We start from the raw sequence: 17,132 nt of genomic DNA, 5'->3' as shown, positions 1-17,132 counted from the left end.
TCACTTTTACGCATCACTTTTACGCACGTTTTGGAGACGCTCCTGCTCCCACTGCGTCCTCCGTCTGTCTGTGTGTCTGTGTGTGTGTGGAGTGATAAAAAAAAAAAAGTTCTCCCGAGTCTTGGACGCCTCAAGGACCCGGACTGCTTTATCACCTGGCCGTCCTTATCTGGTGAGATAATGCACTGAGAGCCCTTTGGAGAGAGAACATACCGGTACTCGTTTTCTGAGAGCTGCTATCAGAGTTTTATGTGATTTGAGTGACTATTGATATAAAAAATCTGTTTGATTCGGTTTCCCCGTTATGATCGTGGTTTAATGACCGTCGGGCTCCTATCAGCGGTCGTTAACGCCGCTTTACTTCCATGTTTCACGTCAGTCGCAATGATGCAGGTGAAATATGGCTGATGATACTGAATGATTGCTTTATATTTTCATAAGCACAACATAGTTCAACATGCATAATGACGTGTTGCATTGTAACGCTTTAAAGGACTGACACACAAATGTGGAAAATGTCTCTCTCGTTAATTATTAAGTATTTTAATCTGATTTATTTTTTTGTTTTTCATAGGACAAGAAGCTCCACAAGAATCCCTTTGAGGCATTTGGCTAAAAAAAAAAAAAAAAAAAAAGACCCAGACTAGACTCTTCTGAGGAGGACAGGATCCCCCCCCCACCACCACCACCACCACCACCCCACCACGGTTTGTGAAGATGTACCAGAGCCTGGCCCTGTCCTCCACCCAGTCCCCGTACGCGCACGACACCGGGAATTACATGCACCCGTCGGCCAGCTGCTCCCCGGTCTACGTCCCCACCACCAGAGTCCCGGCCATGCTGAACACGCTGCCCTACCTGCAGTCCTGCGACTCGACCCACCAGTCGCACGGCCTCGGCGGGCACCACGGCTGGCCCCAGACCGGCGCCGGCGCGGACGGCTCCTCCTACGCGCCCGGCAGCAGTCCTCACCCTCCTCCGCACCACGGCTTCTCGTACTCGCACAGCCCGCCGGTCAGCAGCAACACCGGCCGGGACGCGACCTACCAGAGCCCGCTGGTGCTCGGCAGCGGGGGTCGGGGGGAGCAGTACGGCGGCGGGGCGGCGGCCCTCATGCGCTCCGTCGGCGGATCCTACTCCGGCCCGTACGCCTACATGAGCCCGGAGATGGCGACGTCCTCCTGGACGCCGGGGCCCTTTGAGAGCGGGGTGATTAGTCTGCAGGGACGGCACGGAGGACTGTCTGGGAGGAGAACCAGTCTGGGTAAGCACGGGGAGGCCCCGGAACCAGTTAAGACTGAAGTCAGAAAATATTGAAAATATTATCATAAATAAAGAAGCAGATATCAGTAAACCAACTGTGTGAGGGAAATACAAATATATTATGAATTCGTTATTATAGTATATATTATATCATTACATAACGTTTATATACACACTGGCCATGACCACAAGAATATACATAACATTCAATATTACATCTAAACATAAAATATAAATAGATTTATAAATATACAAAAAATATATGAAAACAGAAATGGAATTTGTTTAAATATTTTATCTTAAAATCTGAACATTCTTTTTTTTTTGATCTGTGCTTTCATTTTTAACAATTTCCAATAATTCAAAAAGTGTAATATGATACTTGTACTATTAAATAGTCCTCTGGATATTCCTATAACCCTCACCTCCAAATACACCGATAACCATTTTTATTCGTTCATATTTTCCCATCAATTACATCTGTTTCATGAAATCACATTTCTGGACATTAATACAAGCATGTTATTGTTATATATGGCTTCTACTTAAGATTAATTATTTTTTTTATTTATTGTGTTTCTTTATCTCCACACTCCCTTCTTTTATCAGGGGATTGTCAAATGCCACGTTATTTATTATACAGTATAAAGGTGATAAAGAGTGTCACGGGGGAGAGGACGAGATTCAATCAAAGTCCCCTATAGACAATCCCATATTACATTTAGACAATACGCATTCTTCAGAAGAGAGGTTTAAAAACGAAAAAAAAATAAAACAATCAATTAAACATGTTAATTTAATCCCGAGTTCAATACACACAGAGACACAAAAAAAGAGCCTCTGGCACAACAATAGCAGCAGTTATCACCTTTGTTCAGACGACACAGACCTCTGCGGATCTGATTGGCTGAAGAAGAATCCGTTAAGAGTTTGAGTTTGATGGTTTTCGGCCTTTTAGAAAAGTCTTGGACACTAGTAGTGGTGTTTTATTCAGCCATCAAACACAATACAATAAATAAATACAGTCTACATAGAATCTAGTAAACAATCTGAGTGAAAAGGCAAAGGCAGAATTATTATATATGCTTATTCTACACTCTTATCAATTCAGCATCCCTCGAAAAAAATAAAACATAAATGGTTTAATCCAATTTAGTTGAATTGTTCCTGCGCTCCTCATCATAATATCATTATGACATCTCATCCTGTGTGGAATATAGCAGTGTGTGTGTGTGTGTGTGTGTGTGTGTGTGTGTGTGTGTGTGTGTGTGTGTGTGTGTGTGTGTGTGTGTGTGTGTGTGTGTGTGTGTTGATACATAGTGATTAAACAGTCTGGAATATTAGCTGTATAGACTCTGTTCAGTTATGATCTTAATCCAAAAACCCCCAACCTCCATCATTTATTTTCTTAAAGTATAGCCATTTTCTCCTCTCAAAAGCCACAATCAGAGAAAGCCAGGCAGACCTTCATCTTCATCCCTGACCTGTGGGGTCTTCCTCATGAGGTCTGGCTCTAAACTGAGGGATTAGGAATGCGGGCAATTAATGCCAGGAGTCCGTCGTGTGTCAGAGCAGTGATAGATGGGTTTGGGGGGGTTGGGGGGGGGACCCCAGGATCCTTCAGACTGATAACCTCCCTCCTCCTCCTCCTCCTCCTCCTCTGGACATTCTGTCTCCCCTTCTGATTCATTCTGGGGGGGGGGGGTTGATCTCTCTCTCTCATATCACATGTGGGGTTAAAATGTCCTCTAAACAGTTCATGTTCTATCTAACACTGTATATATATGTGTGTGTGTGTGTGTGTGTGTGTGTGTGTGTGTGTGTGTGTGTGTGTGTGTGTGTGTGTGTGTGTGTGTGTGTGTGTGTGTGTGTGCAGACCTGATCGACGACATGTCCACAGAGGGCCGGGAGTGCGTCAACTGCGGCTCGGTGTCCACGCCGCTGTGGCGCAGGGACGGTACCGGACACTACCTGTGCAACGCCTGCGGCCTCTACCACAAGATGAACGGCATCAACCGGCCGCTCATCAAACCGCAGAAACGACTGGTGAGAACATTTACCCACATTTACTGTAGTACAAGTGTGAAGTACTTGGAAAAATTTACATTTTATGATGAGTCCATGAAATAATAATACATATTGTACAGTTAAGTACCAGGTTAAGTTTCAAATTTCTTCTTTTTTTTTTTTTTTTTTTTCATTCACTGATTTATTTTTGTCAAAACATCTGTTCACTGAATGAAATATGATATATTGTTCTTATTCCAAACAACCCAATAATATAACAATTATTTCCACTTCAATTGGCTATACCTGCCCTAGCAGAATACTTAAAACTAATAATAATAATAAAAATAGTAAAAATGATGATGATAATAACAAAGGTAATAAAACAATACTAATAACAATATTTAGAGGTTACACAGTGCTTTACAAAGACATAAAAACAAGGAAAATGAACAGAAAGTAATAAATAAAGATAGATTTGATACAGTGATGAATGATGAAGTAATCTGTGAATTACTAAAACACAGTAAAAAAAAAACACAGTAAAAGCAGAAGAATAACAGATATTCTATTTCTTATGTATGTATTGAGTTTTTTAAAATACTGTTTTATATTGGCCTAAATTAAGCTCTATAATACTGTCAACCACAAGACCCCCCCTCTAAGGATGTGTAGTATTACAATGCTCTTCGTTACTTTATTTTACATTCTTCTTTATGTTATTTACTTAAATACAGTTTTGAATGAGAACCACAAGTTAATCAAATAGCAATGTGAATTTAGAATGCTCTAAAGATGTCATCAAAGAGGTCAGACCAGGTAAATTCCTATTTTGTGGTTGTAAGCATTTAGTAAATGGAAAAACAAGCGTTGGTGGTTGTGCAGCGAGGGGCATGTGTCAAGGCTTCACGGCTGCATTTTTTCCCAGGAACCCGCCTCTCTGGAGCAGCTGCGTGTTGCCCAACATCTCCCGCTCACCGGCGGGGTGCTCTCCCTGTTTTTATTTGCCCCTACAGCGACCTTGCCCTTCGACAGGACGCTTTTAGACTAGGGCCCTCCTCCAAAAGCTACGTGATGGTGCTTTTTTACTTCGCACTTGCTGCGGGGCTAACAGTTATACAATAGTGCAGCAAAACAAAATAAATTATTTATGGTTGTCCAACTGAGGAGTTATTGAAGCCTTTGCCCGGAGTATGTGGAGGGATCATTGTTGTACCAAACCGCGCGCCGACATCCTGCGATTCATTCTAAAGAGTTAAGGGAACGACTCCACTCGAGCTTCTCAAACTACAGCTCGAGGGTAGAAATATGTGAGCTGTGAACCTATTTCTGACTGCACCGGCATTTAGTTGGATTTTCAACCCAACAAAAGTCAAACTGTCTTTTTCATTCAAATGTCCTCCTCCCTCCTCTAAACCTGCAGCAGACCACGTCTCGCCGGGCCGGCCTCTGCTGCACCAACTGCCACACCAGCACCACCACGCTGTGGAGACGCAATGCTGAGGGGGAACCCGTGTGCAACGCCTGCGGCCTCTACATGAAGCTGCATGGGGTAGGTCCCAACTACTTCTTTAAAATCTGCTGCTTTATATCTGGCCTGCAATGTGCCCTATTCAAGCCCCTGAAGTGTGTGAAACAGCTCCTCTGTAAAAAAACAAAACCTCTCCAAGGGCATCGTGGTGGCTGTTATCAGAGCGTCAGTGTGGGAGGGGAACTTGTGTGGGTTGCCATGACACTGTGGCCTCGTGGCGTATCGGGGACAGGGAGGTTTGCTCAGCTAATGTGGGTTTGCTCTGTACTCCCTGCAGGTGGCCAGACCTCTGGCCATGAAGAAAGAGAGCATTCAGACCAGGAAGCGCAAACCCAAGATGCCCAAGGCTAAAACATCCACAGGTAGGATGAAGAGAAAGATTGGGAGAGTGTGGTGGAGTAAGAGGAGGAGATGGATTGCAAAATCTAAACCCACAGTTTGATCTACTTTTCATCTTAGAATAAAATATCTAAAGTTTTTCAAAAGCAATTTCGGGGTCAGAAGAGTCAGTATCAGCAAAGAACAAGTAATAACATCTCATTTCACCTGTCCTGTTGTGTCCTCAGGATCTGCCGCCTCTGACACCAGCTCCCCAACCTCCCTGTCAGCCTCAGAACACGCCTCCACCATTAAGAGCGAACCCAACATGGCCCCCTCGCCGTACGCCGGACAGACGGTCACATCTGCCACTCAGGTAAACCTCCTTTCCATTCAAATGTATGGTGCATAGTGTGCATTGGCATTTTATTCCCCCAAAAAACCCAGGGACCATTAACCTGACCATTAGCGCCCTCGCTAGCGCAGTTGCAATTGGTACAACAGGCATTCAGCTTCTTAAGCATCAGCTCTTGTCTCATATCTGAAAACAGTTTATACAGAGGAGGTTAGGTAAAAGTGTAAAAGTAAAATGGTGAATCACAGCTAATGAGCTCTGATAGCTTCCTCCATTTTGAGCATTCTGTTCCCTATAAGGTCAGTGCTGTCAACAAGACGACTTGCTATTGGTCGAACGGCCAGCCTGGTCTGACTTGCAGGGCGTTTAATACCAACGCTCGTAGCAGTGGCCCTCGGTGTCTTGATACTGACGCACAAGGCGCCTTTAGGCATCTGTATGCGAAGCACCGAGCTACTAACTCACCTGGGAACTCATCTTCACACCGGTTATTGGACGCTCAAAGCAACCGACGTAGTACAAAGAGCGAGGAAGTTCTCTCAGTTTGGGTGGGAGCGGTGGGGGGTGGGACACAGGACTTTTACTCTGGGGGACCGCGTTCATGTCCCGTGTGAAACCACAAGTTGAGTTATATTGACTGAGGACGTTATGCGGCTAGGTCACTGAGTCACACAAGGTTATGTTCAGTAGCTTAAGTTACGTAAAAAGAGTAGTTGTCAGAGTTCCCCAAAGTTGAGAAACTTTACCTTTACTTTACTCAACCCCTGCAATTGAATTCTCTGGAATTCCATTGGAATTAACCGATATGGCGATGACATAAGCTCAAGAAAACCCGGTTGATATCATCCACTTTTAGAAAAAGCTCCCTGCAGAGCTACAGGAACATTTGACAGCTATTTTCACAGACTAAGTAGCCCCCCCTCGTGATGAGCAATTTGACTTTTATGTGTAAAATCAAATCAAATGTCTCTTTCCTCCCCGCAGGCGCCGTCTCAGTTAGACGTTACAGGATCGGGACACGTGGACATTAAATACGAGGATTTTCCCTTTACCCCGAGCTCCATGGCCCCACAGAACTCCTGGTGCGCTCTGTCTCAAGCGTGAGGCCTACAGAATGCCGAGCAGCTCTCCATCCTGCATCTCGCCACTCTGGAGCTTTGGGAGAATGCTGGGACTATCTGATGCCTACATGTGTTCAGGAGCTCTCTTGTTCACCTTGACCCTATCAGCTTGCCGTACTATATACTGTGACACACTAGCTCTGCGACTGGACACAGGGTACCTCCAGGGCTCCTTTTAACAAAAGGATGCGTACAAAGCAAGCTGACTTGACGGCTCAGCCAGGGCAAAGAACACAGCTGGAATAGGACTAAAAAAACTGACGCTGGAAATCCGGAAAATCACACATTTCCTCAGCGGGACAACAAGAACTACCTTTTACTAGAAGAAATCTCTATTTCTTTGGGGAGAAACACTCACCAATTATATCAACGGAAGACAATCAAGTGGAATGTAAAAAAAATAAACGAGGATTCAATAATCTCTTTTTTTTATAGCTGACAACTGACTTTAGTTTCATTTAGTTTTTGTTGTTGTGGCTGGTGTTTGCCGATACCTCTCTGTGGTCTTTCCAAGAACATAACGAGAGCACGTGTTATTGCCATCGCAGAAAGAAAAGCGGAAAATGGACAGACAAATACCTTCTTTTTGTTTTTTATGGCTGTTGAACACGTCTCATTACGGACGTGTAGATGATTAACTTTTATGGGCACATTATTTATGTTGAGATAAGGACAGTTAAAAGTCATGGTGGACACTAAAAGCGGCCAGATATAGCCCCGCTACTCACTGTTGTAGAATGGCTGGTGTTTTGACGCTTAGGTTGTGTGAGTGACTTTACAAGATATAAACTGCATCTTGTACGATTCATCGACAATCAGAACCGGTCGTTTTGATTCTGACATCATGATTACATATCAGAAGTTTGTTTCATTTTACTGCTTTAATATTTGACATTAATGAAAGTGCAATGACTCCGTTTTTTCATTCAAGCAATTGAAGGCACAATGAAACGAGTGTGAATGATTCTAAACTTAATAATCTAATTATATTGTGTGTATTTTGTCAATATGTAAGGGAATTTTATTGTTATAATGTTCCAAAGGACTCTCTCTCTCTTGTTCCCTCTCTTTTTATCAATGCTCTTTGGAATCTGTTCAGGTTAATAAACTGATTCACATATTATTCATTTGATGTATGAACATTTTGTTTGGTTTTCGAGTAGACACTGTTAATTAGACAAAACTGGTTACAATATTTCTTTCGTACAATGTTTAGGTCGGTTTGATCAGATTTATATTGTACTATTGTACTATACTCTTGGAGTGGTTGATGGTGGTCTTTCTGATCATTCATCCTTTACTTTAAACTAACTATTCAAACTGTCTATCCATTGTTTCTTTTAGCTATCTCTTCCAACACTTTAGCCATTACTTTTAGCTAACGATTTCAACTCTATCCATTATTTTTAGCTAACTCTTGTAACCCTTTATCCATTACTTGTAGCTTACTATTTAAGCTGTTTATACATACGTTTTTTAGATATCTTGTCCAACTATTTATCCATTACTTATAGCAAACTATTTCAACTGTTTAATCATTACTTTTAGGTAACTCTAACAACTCTTCATGCATTACTTTTTTAACTATTTCAACGCTATCCATTACTTTTAGGTGATTCTTCAAACTCTTCCTTAATCACTTTTAGCAAACTATTTCAACTGTTAATACATCACTTTTAGCTGACTATTTTTACTGCTTATCCATTACTTTTAGCAAACTATTTCAACTATTTAAATATTTTTAGTTAAACCTTTAATCTTTCATAAATCACTTTTAGCTAACAGTTTTTACATAATATTTTAGCAAACTCTTTCAAGGTTATACATAATTTTAGCTGACTGTTAGTATTTCATCATTTTTTTCATACATTTTAGCTGAATGTTTCAACCAACTATCGATTACTTTTAACATTGTATTCTATCTATTTCAACCATTAATCAGTTGCTTTTATCTTACTGTTTTACATTACTTTTAGGTAACTCTAACAACTCTTCATGTATTACTTTTAGCTAACTATTTCAACGCTATCCATTACTTTTAGCTAACTATTTCAACTGTGTATACATACTTTTTAAAATATCTTTTCCAACTCTTTATCCATTACTTATAGCAAAGAATTTCAACCATTAATCAGTTACTTTTATCTTACTGTTTTAACTCACTCACTCAATTGCAACATGCAGTGACTAATGACTGGTTGATGGGCAGCTTACTAGTTACTGTTTCCTACAAAAATCAGCATCGCACTGGTTGATAATCCTATGAAGCTTTTTATTTTTCTGCACACATATGGGAAAATATTATTTGAGTCAAATTGGAAGTCAAGTTTTTTTAAATTTAGGTTATTTATTTTAGCTGAGTCAGTAGAGCTTTCCATGTAGCAATTGGCAAAGGTTGAAGTCCTATGCTATTGAACCAAAGGTTCTGAAATTTAAACTACGAGGTGATGTTATTTCTTTATACATACTGTGTTCTTTTCACAATAGCATCTTATGACCAGATCTTCTCATATTTACCATTATATTTTGTTTTCTGATATAGATCCCTGCACTGCATTGTCTATTGGGCATTTCTGCAAAGATGTTTGTGCATTTTGCATGTATATTTAGCAAAGTTATATTAGCCCATGCTCCAATGTACACAGTCATATGTGTGTGTGTGTGTGTGTGTGTGTGTGTGTGTGTGTGTGTGTGTGTGTGTGTGTGTGTGTGTGTGTGTGTGTGTGTGTGTGTGTGTGTGTGTGTGTGTGTGTGTGTGTGCACAGGAAGGGTGTGTTCTCCTGTTGGTTGCTTAAGCGGGCATCATCGACCAAAGGTTGTGTTCCAACTCTGCTTTATGGCGGCCGGGTTGGAATTGAACGCAACCTGAGTAAAATACAGGCCTGTCAGCAACAAGGCTGCTGCTTTACTGCCGCCATGGCGACATCCAGGCACGGGTGCACCACCGACACTGCCCTGCTTAATGACTGTTGGCCAAGATGTTGCTGTCTTATCTGTTGTTGGGAGAGGCCTCTTGCAGTCTCACTTGAAGATGCAGACATATTCTTATTTAAGTTTGGGAGGGACAAGAGTAAAGTGGATGTCAACTAAAATTACAATTTTTTTTATTATTCTCTGGTATAGTAAAAAGTAAAACTTCTATTACTGTGAAGCTTAGGATGTTGTTTTATGCACTGATTCACTTTATGGTGACGTGGTAAATATTTGACTAAAAGGAACCCACATAAAAAGTTATTTTATTCTCTTGGCAAATATTTTGAAACCTTTTGTTTGGCTTCAGATCAAGATTCAGTGACTTGGTGTGTTCCAGCTATTTAGTAATGCACTACCAGAAAGTTGGGGGATTCAAAAGACACAATTCATAAGAAAGAATGGTGAAAATCGATGCAGTACAGCCTTACATATCTTGACTTTGTCCCACTTTGATACCATTTTGTTATAATAAATAAGCAGTGTATGTAATGTAATAAATAATTTATAACATACTTTAAAGTTATTAAGAGTAACAGATAATGAATGAATCATGCATTAGCTTTCTTCTACAGCTTTCATCCCCCTCTCATGGACTTCATCAGCAGATGGAGTTTGTCATAATAAAGTGAGTAGCTCTTCTTACCCAGTTACAGCATCAATGGAATAAAAATTCCCAACTGTTTTAACCTCAAAGTCAATAGTGTCCCCCCCCCCCCCCTTCCACCCCTAAACAAACACACACACACAGTGAGCTACCAGCATTAGCTCTGTTCTATCAGTGAGGGCTAAGTGCTTAAGAGACAGCTCCTCCACTCAAACAATTCTTACGGCCGCATTTACACTCAATTGCTGTTGAATTGAGTGGCCTCATTACGGCTGTGTCACAGTGAGACCTGTAGAGTGTGACTGGAGGAAGGGGGGCTGCTCAAAGACCTCCTGTACTGTGTCAATATACTGCTATTGGCTCTGGGTTTGTTGCTTTACCAATACCTCTAGCAGTAAAACCTTAAAAACAGTTGCACAAAAATTGTAAAACTTTCCAACCGCATTTCTTCCTGAATATATTTATATTATATTAGGGTGCCAATTTCAATCTTCCCATGCATCCTATAAACAGGCTTCAAAAAACATCAGTTTCCAAGTGTATTCAATGAGTGGAGGAAAAAGTATTGATAGGCGATTTTGACTGCGCAAAATATCAAAGATGACTTTGCAAATACTGTTTTCAAACACGAAGAGACTGTACAAAAAAAAAACCCACTGATCTAATCTTTTATTAGGTAACGTTATCATGTGCATTTGGAATTTGAGCCCCTCAGCAGCGTCAGAGATTAGTAAAAGTTAAATCAGGAAAACTTTCTTCATGCCAATATTTGTATTAATAGCGATCCTCTTTAACGACAGGCATCAGTTACTGAATTAACCAGAAAAAAAATGAAGCAAAGTGAAAGGGAATTTAGATTGGTCAGCCAAACGAAGTTTAACTTGCTTGTCCCCTATTCCACGTTCTGAAAGTAACTATATAGATAACATAATGTTAGCCTATTAGCTGTTACCCTAACAATCAATTGTCTGTATTTCGTCAGGTTATTTGAATTGTCATGCTCATTACAAGCCTTGCCCATCACTTCTTATTGTCCCCCTGTAAACAGTTTTTGTTGTCAGTGTCGTATGTGCTGCTTGCAGCGTGTTTTTGTGTGTGGTTTTGTTTTTTTTATGCGCTTTCTAAACGCTGCAAACATGCTCGCAGAGAGCCATACAATGAAGAATAAATACACGACCATGAATTTACATGGCTGTGTATTTCCCCTCTGACCACCTCTGCTTTTCCTGCTTTAAACATTGTAAATCTACTATTGTTGGGTGAAGGAGGCTAATACATTAATTTTAACCGACTGCCGGCGGTGACAAAGAAGCCTTGGATTTGATTTAGACCTCAAAGCATCAAGGCTGCGGTCTTACCGGTGTCAAGGCTGCGACGACTGCCCCGGCTCTGTAACAGCTTTTGAGTTTGGTGTGTCAGACCTCCCTCTATACCCTTTAAGAGAGGGTTTGCTTTCACCGTGTGAGGACTGAGAGAGAGAGATTCAGCTCCTGAGGGCCCTGCATTTCCCCTTCCTTCATGTTCTCGGCAGCATTCTGTCTTCCTGGACGGCTCCGCGACATCTGAATGTGTGTGTGTGCGCAGTGTTACAACTCAATTCCTGGGCTGACATGCGGGAAAGGGACACGGTCCAGCAATAACACGAGCAAACTGTTAGTGAGAAATGGCTTTTTTTTTTTTTTTGTTCTTTGTCTACAGCCGCAGACGGTCTTTCCCAGGGCTGTGCTCCTCGACTGTTCCATTCAACTACTGCCTGCAAACAAACAGGATATTCTCTTCTGTACTCTGGGTCTATGTCGGGTTACTGCTTTGGGTGTGTGTGTGTGCGTGTGCGTGTGTGCGTGTGTGTGTGTGAGAGAGAGAGACTAAGAGTGAGTGTAGCACATTTTATTCAACAAATTTTCAGCCATTAAATCAAAACTTCCGCCAAGCTGTCTGCTCAGCAATTTGCCTCGGGTCCCATTCTTCACTCTGTGTGTGTGTATGTGTGTGTGTGTGTGTGTGTGTGTGTGTGTGTTGCACTTAGATAAACTGTGTGTTTGCTGATGTCGTTCTCGAGGGATGTTCATACGGCTCTAATCACTGACTGTGTTGTGGTGTCTCTGGGCGTCACTCCACCGTTTCCTCGGAACAAACGGAGATAAAACGCAAACGATCTGAAAAGGCCCGCCACTCAAATCCAGAGCTCTTAAACTGCAATGATCCTGCAGTAAAGTTAGAGGATTCTGTAAATTACACATAATATGATAAATAGATCAGCATACCGTTGTAAAACTTGCGTTGCTCTGTTTTAGTTACATACCTAGCATTTTGCAATGTCTCTCATGCAACGGTTCGTATGATTTGTTATGAAAAGTCACTCCGTCTTCCTACATATATATAGCAACATGTGTCGGTTTCCAATCATTACATGCATACTGTCTTTGCAAAATAAACTTCCATCTTTAAAGGAAACTACTTAGGCCATGTCCACATTAACCCGTTTTCACTCGTTTTCAAATGAAAACGGGGTTTTAAGATCTCCGTCCACACATCGGAATTATGTGCGTCCAGACTTGCTCCCCTGAAAACGAATATCACGTGACTATTCACGTACACTGGGCATGCGCATGCCGGTGTAAACAGGAAGTACATTGGTTGCTTGGTTACAGATAATACGATTACACTGCTCTTGATACTCATCGTGCTTGATACTTAAGAACTTCCTCTAAAATCTTCCTCCATGAACTCTAAACAGACACATTTCGTGGAAGTTTTTAGAAGTTTTATTTTTCAAGCTTAGTTACAACACTGCAGGTCTAACTCTATCTCTCCCACACAGACAGCAAATGTACTTTAAATGAACAGTTATTAAATGAAGTTTACTAGATTATGGGTCCATACATCTGGTCAACACTAGTCCGTCATTCGTCCGTTCTGTAGGGCTGATAAGGCCGCGGGACACGCCCTCTAATCTCTCCATAACAGGTGATTCCAGCTGAAGCCAAAGACCACTAACCCCCTCCGGGTTGCCATGGGTCACCTGTGCTCCCCTGGGTCCTAAGTCCCTATATGTTTGAACGTCTATGTACAAACATTTGTAACAAATACCACATTATCCATGTTGAATTAACCTGCTAGTCGATCGGTATCAAGGCTGTTGTTGTTGTTCTCTTACGGAAAGGGGTCACGTGGTAAGGGGGGTGACGAATCAGGGAATGACACGTCATAACTGCTAAGAACCAATCAAATAGCGAACGCCGGTGCCTACGTCATCGTTTTCGGACTTCTTCGTTTTCAGTCATCCACACTATCATGAAAACCCGGCGTTTTCAAACTTCTCCGTCCTCGGGAGCGTTTTCAAACTTATTCGTTTTCGGTGCCCTAAAACGCTGTGTAGTGTGGACGCTCGGTGCAAACGGAGAAAAAGATATGCGGATTCATTTGAAAACGGGTTAGTGTGGACGTGGCCTTAGTTAGCTTTAAGCAACAAACGCTTAGTTAGGTTCCGGGAAAAGATCGTCATGTGTGCTAAAAGCACTACAGAAGTGCTGTTACTGAAGTACGGAAATTACTTCACAAATGAATCAACGTTGATTCCTCGTGTCACACAGAGAACGAACAGAGGTCTCCTGGGTGACGGATTGTTTTTCGTTTGACTCCCATCTGCCCTGTGTGGGCTTGTAGGGTATGGTTCAAGACCACATGGATTAAATACATTTTGATTTCATAGGATTTCTACAAATTTCAACTAATTTTTCCCAGGTATAGCTACGAACGCTGGGACCAGCCTGAGCCTTTTGCTACATATCACTCAACTTTTTGTATGATATCTTCCAAAAAGTTATTCTTCTTTTTTCGTGTTGTCTGCAAATGTCCAGCAACAGTGTCAGTTACGCTCGTTACAGGCATTCTGTCTTTTCAAAAGTCTTCACAGGAAACAACGTAGTTAGGTTCAGGCAACAAAAGTGCTTAGATAGGATTAAGGAAACGATCGTGGTTTGGCTAAAAATAACAACGGATGTTCTTGACAAATAAGTCAACGCTTTACTTCTAACACAGGACCAGAAAAGTGGTCTCTTGGATGAGAGCCCAGTGTTTTACCGAGCTATCCACCCCAGTCTTCTCTACACATGTTGTTTGTCACTCTCTCTCTATACTTCCTTGTTAGTGATTACATGTATAATAATTAATACAAATTTGTGGGCCATACATGAAATACAAAGCATTCATTGATCGTAGATATAGCTACAGACGGTGTAAGAGAACAGGCTGATGAAATGCAATGTCTCCAGCACAGTGACTGTCAACGACTGGGTCATTGACCGGGTCGCAAAGATGTTGATGATCTGATAAGAACCAATCATCTGTCCACTCCCCCATTCCTGGTCATCGGGAGGGATGACAACGAGAGTTATTCTGAGACTTAAAGCTGAGAATGACGTCACACAAGAGAACAAGTTGGAAAACTTAATGGGGTTTCCTCCAGCCATGTTAGCCATGGTTAGCAATATTTGTTGATAACAACGCATTATGTCATTATTTTGCGCAAACAAACATTTTTAACCACATGTCCACAGGTAGAAGTTGGACAGAGATTTGTGTATGACTGATATAATGAGAAACAAAGAAGAAATATAGGAATAAACAGTATGTTACTACATCTTATTTACTGTTAATGCACGGAGCAGCCATCTTGGATTTTGAGGCCAGGGACGTTGAGGTTCGTCTGACTTTCAGAGACGGAAATCCAACTTCAGGGGGTTTCCAGTTAAAATGTCTTTCTGGGAACTGTGTGAATTTACGACATTCCCCCAATTGCCCATCAGGCAAAAAAAAAAAAAAAAAGATACTGGATCAAAGGGCATGAAAAAAAGTCATAACCTCCATTTGTTGCTGATATCGACGTTCATTCACGACACACCGGTTTATTTGAATTAAGCCCAAGTTTGTCACTGAGTGGGGACTTCCATTTGACGTGATAACTTAAATTTTTGTTTCACACTTGCAAAAACACTGCGCTGACAAATGAATCGGCTTACTTTTGAAGTAGAATTAAAATGAATTAAACTATTTTAAACCCACTTTATCAATTTACAGTTTACTCTGACATCACTCTATCTATAATATAAGTTCCTCTCCAGTCAACTTTTATATTTCTTCTCGTGACTTCACTGCAATGTATATTTTCACATACATTTGTATTTACTATAACCATGATCTTGTTGTGTACTACTCAATTAATTAATAACTAACACAACTGTGTATAAGGTTGCATTAGGGGGACACGTACTCAGCGGTCTGAAGTCCACAGAACAAGCAGGTTAAAGTTGTAATACAACAAGGGCTCCATAAACCAAAGTACATCTTAACTGGCAGGAGGTGGAGAGGAGGAAAACAAACACACACACACACACACACACACACACACACACACACACACACACACACACACACACACACACACACACACACACACACACACTTACTATACATTTACACAGATTAATGATGACTGAAGCTAAATTGTACCTGAGATGTTGTTCATTAGAATAAAATGCTAATTATAGCCCCTCTTTACAGTGAATAACATGTACCATCATTTGCCGGTTTAGAAACAATAATGTTGGATTAAACCAAATTATATTGCGAAAATAATTTAATTTCAAGCAATTGAATTATCTTTTGGTGGCGTGCTGATGTGCAGCACTGGCTTGCCATCATGTCCTGTAGTTCCTTTCTGACCTCTGCTTTGGGGTCAGTGGAGGTGTCTGATTTGTCACCATTGTTCTGCTCCTCTCTGAAGGTGTGATGAGCATTGTTCCTCAGCATGCTCCTCATTCCTCACCGCTCCGTCCCTCCCATCCCACTCATTAACCTTTCACTAACCCAACCTGCCTTACCCCAGCAATGTGCAGCATTGGTCCACTTTGGTCTTGTGAAGTAAATGCCGTCATCCACCCATGTCCGCGACATGTCGGCCCAAAATTTCAGACCTTGCAGACTGTACGCATGACTGCTGATGCTCCAGTTTTGTTCCACACCAGTTGGTGGCACATGCACCTCTAGCTGCTTGCCAAGGGGAAGAAGATAACAAAGTGGATGTCGGTTTTGAAAAGAGGTTTGGTGAGGAGATTTGACATAATGCACATTTATAGAATTGGCAAACTCCTGGCAAACGTAATGGTGCATCGCCGCCACCAACTGGAATGGTGTGTGGATCTGGAAAAGTGCATGCATGGAATTACTTTATAGTCAGACAACTGTAGTATGAATAGAACCACAAGCGCTCCCGAGCAACCGGTACAAGGCTGTCCGCGGAAGCCGAAACACAGAAAGCAATCCTAGGGTTTGGCAGTGTTCAGGCAGAGTTTCACAACCCATCTCTCAGTCTTTTGACCCACTGAGGGTGCCAACGCATGGTCGTCCTGCAGAAAAAAAGGTGACTCAACTAGACAGTTAAAAAAACATGCAAGCGTACTGGTGGATCACTCTGTAACGCGAACACTGTATTTCCACTGTTTATCCCAAGGTCATTTCAACAAAGACAAAATAGTTGATGCTTGATAACTTTCCGTTTTCAGAAACTCGTAGTATTATAAATCCATGTGTCTGATTAGCCTTTTAATTCGTGGATCTATGACTCAAACTGGATTTCCTGGATCATAATCATTTCTCACCTGTACCTAAAGCAACGCACCCGCACCAACGTTCCCCCATGCATTGTTTTAATGGAGGACTTTTTTGTGTTCTTATTGTTTCTCTTTTGTGGGGCCTATAAAAGAAAGGTTAACTTAGTCTGGCTCTCTCTGGGTTACCTGGCTCCACTGAGCATAATCTCTATAAACAGATATTTGCATTTGAATGCAGAATCTGTAGGTTTTGTAGATGGTTTTGTAAGCAATCTTGTTACCATTTGTAGGCAGAGCAGTTTTGACCAATCACGTTTGAGCAGGATTTAGTTGCATGCAGGTAAACAGT

At 41.6% G+C, this 17,132-nt stretch overlaps 1 protein-coding gene across 1 annotated transcript; it reads left to right on the top strand.

The window, feature by feature from the left end:
* The first annotated feature begins 701 nt into the window (after window positions 1–701).
* Window positions 702–7,689, top strand: gata5 (GATA binding protein 5). The gene is made up of 6 exons (XM_054609341.1): window positions 702–1,264; window positions 3,140–3,309; window positions 4,694–4,822; window positions 5,079–5,163; window positions 5,368–5,495; window positions 6,459–7,689. Exons 1-6 carry the CDS (start codon window positions 718–720, stop codon window positions 6,576–6,578), a joined length of 1,179 nt encoding a protein of 392 aa, XP_054465316.1. The 5' UTR covers window positions 702–717; the 3' UTR covers window positions 6,579–7,689.
* Window positions 7,690–17,132: the final 9,443 nt, after the last annotated feature.

The sequence above is a fragment of the Anoplopoma fimbria genome, chromosome 12 (assembly GCF_027596085.1).
Source record: "Anoplopoma fimbria isolate UVic2021 breed Golden Eagle Sablefish chromosome 12, Afim_UVic_2022, whole genome shotgun sequence".
NCBI classification, from domain to species: domain Eukaryota; kingdom Metazoa; phylum Chordata; class Actinopteri; order Perciformes; family Anoplopomatidae; genus Anoplopoma; species Anoplopoma fimbria.
The sequence above is the reverse complement of the archived record's forward strand: the minus strand, read 5'-3'. Positions and strand labels throughout refer to the sequence as shown.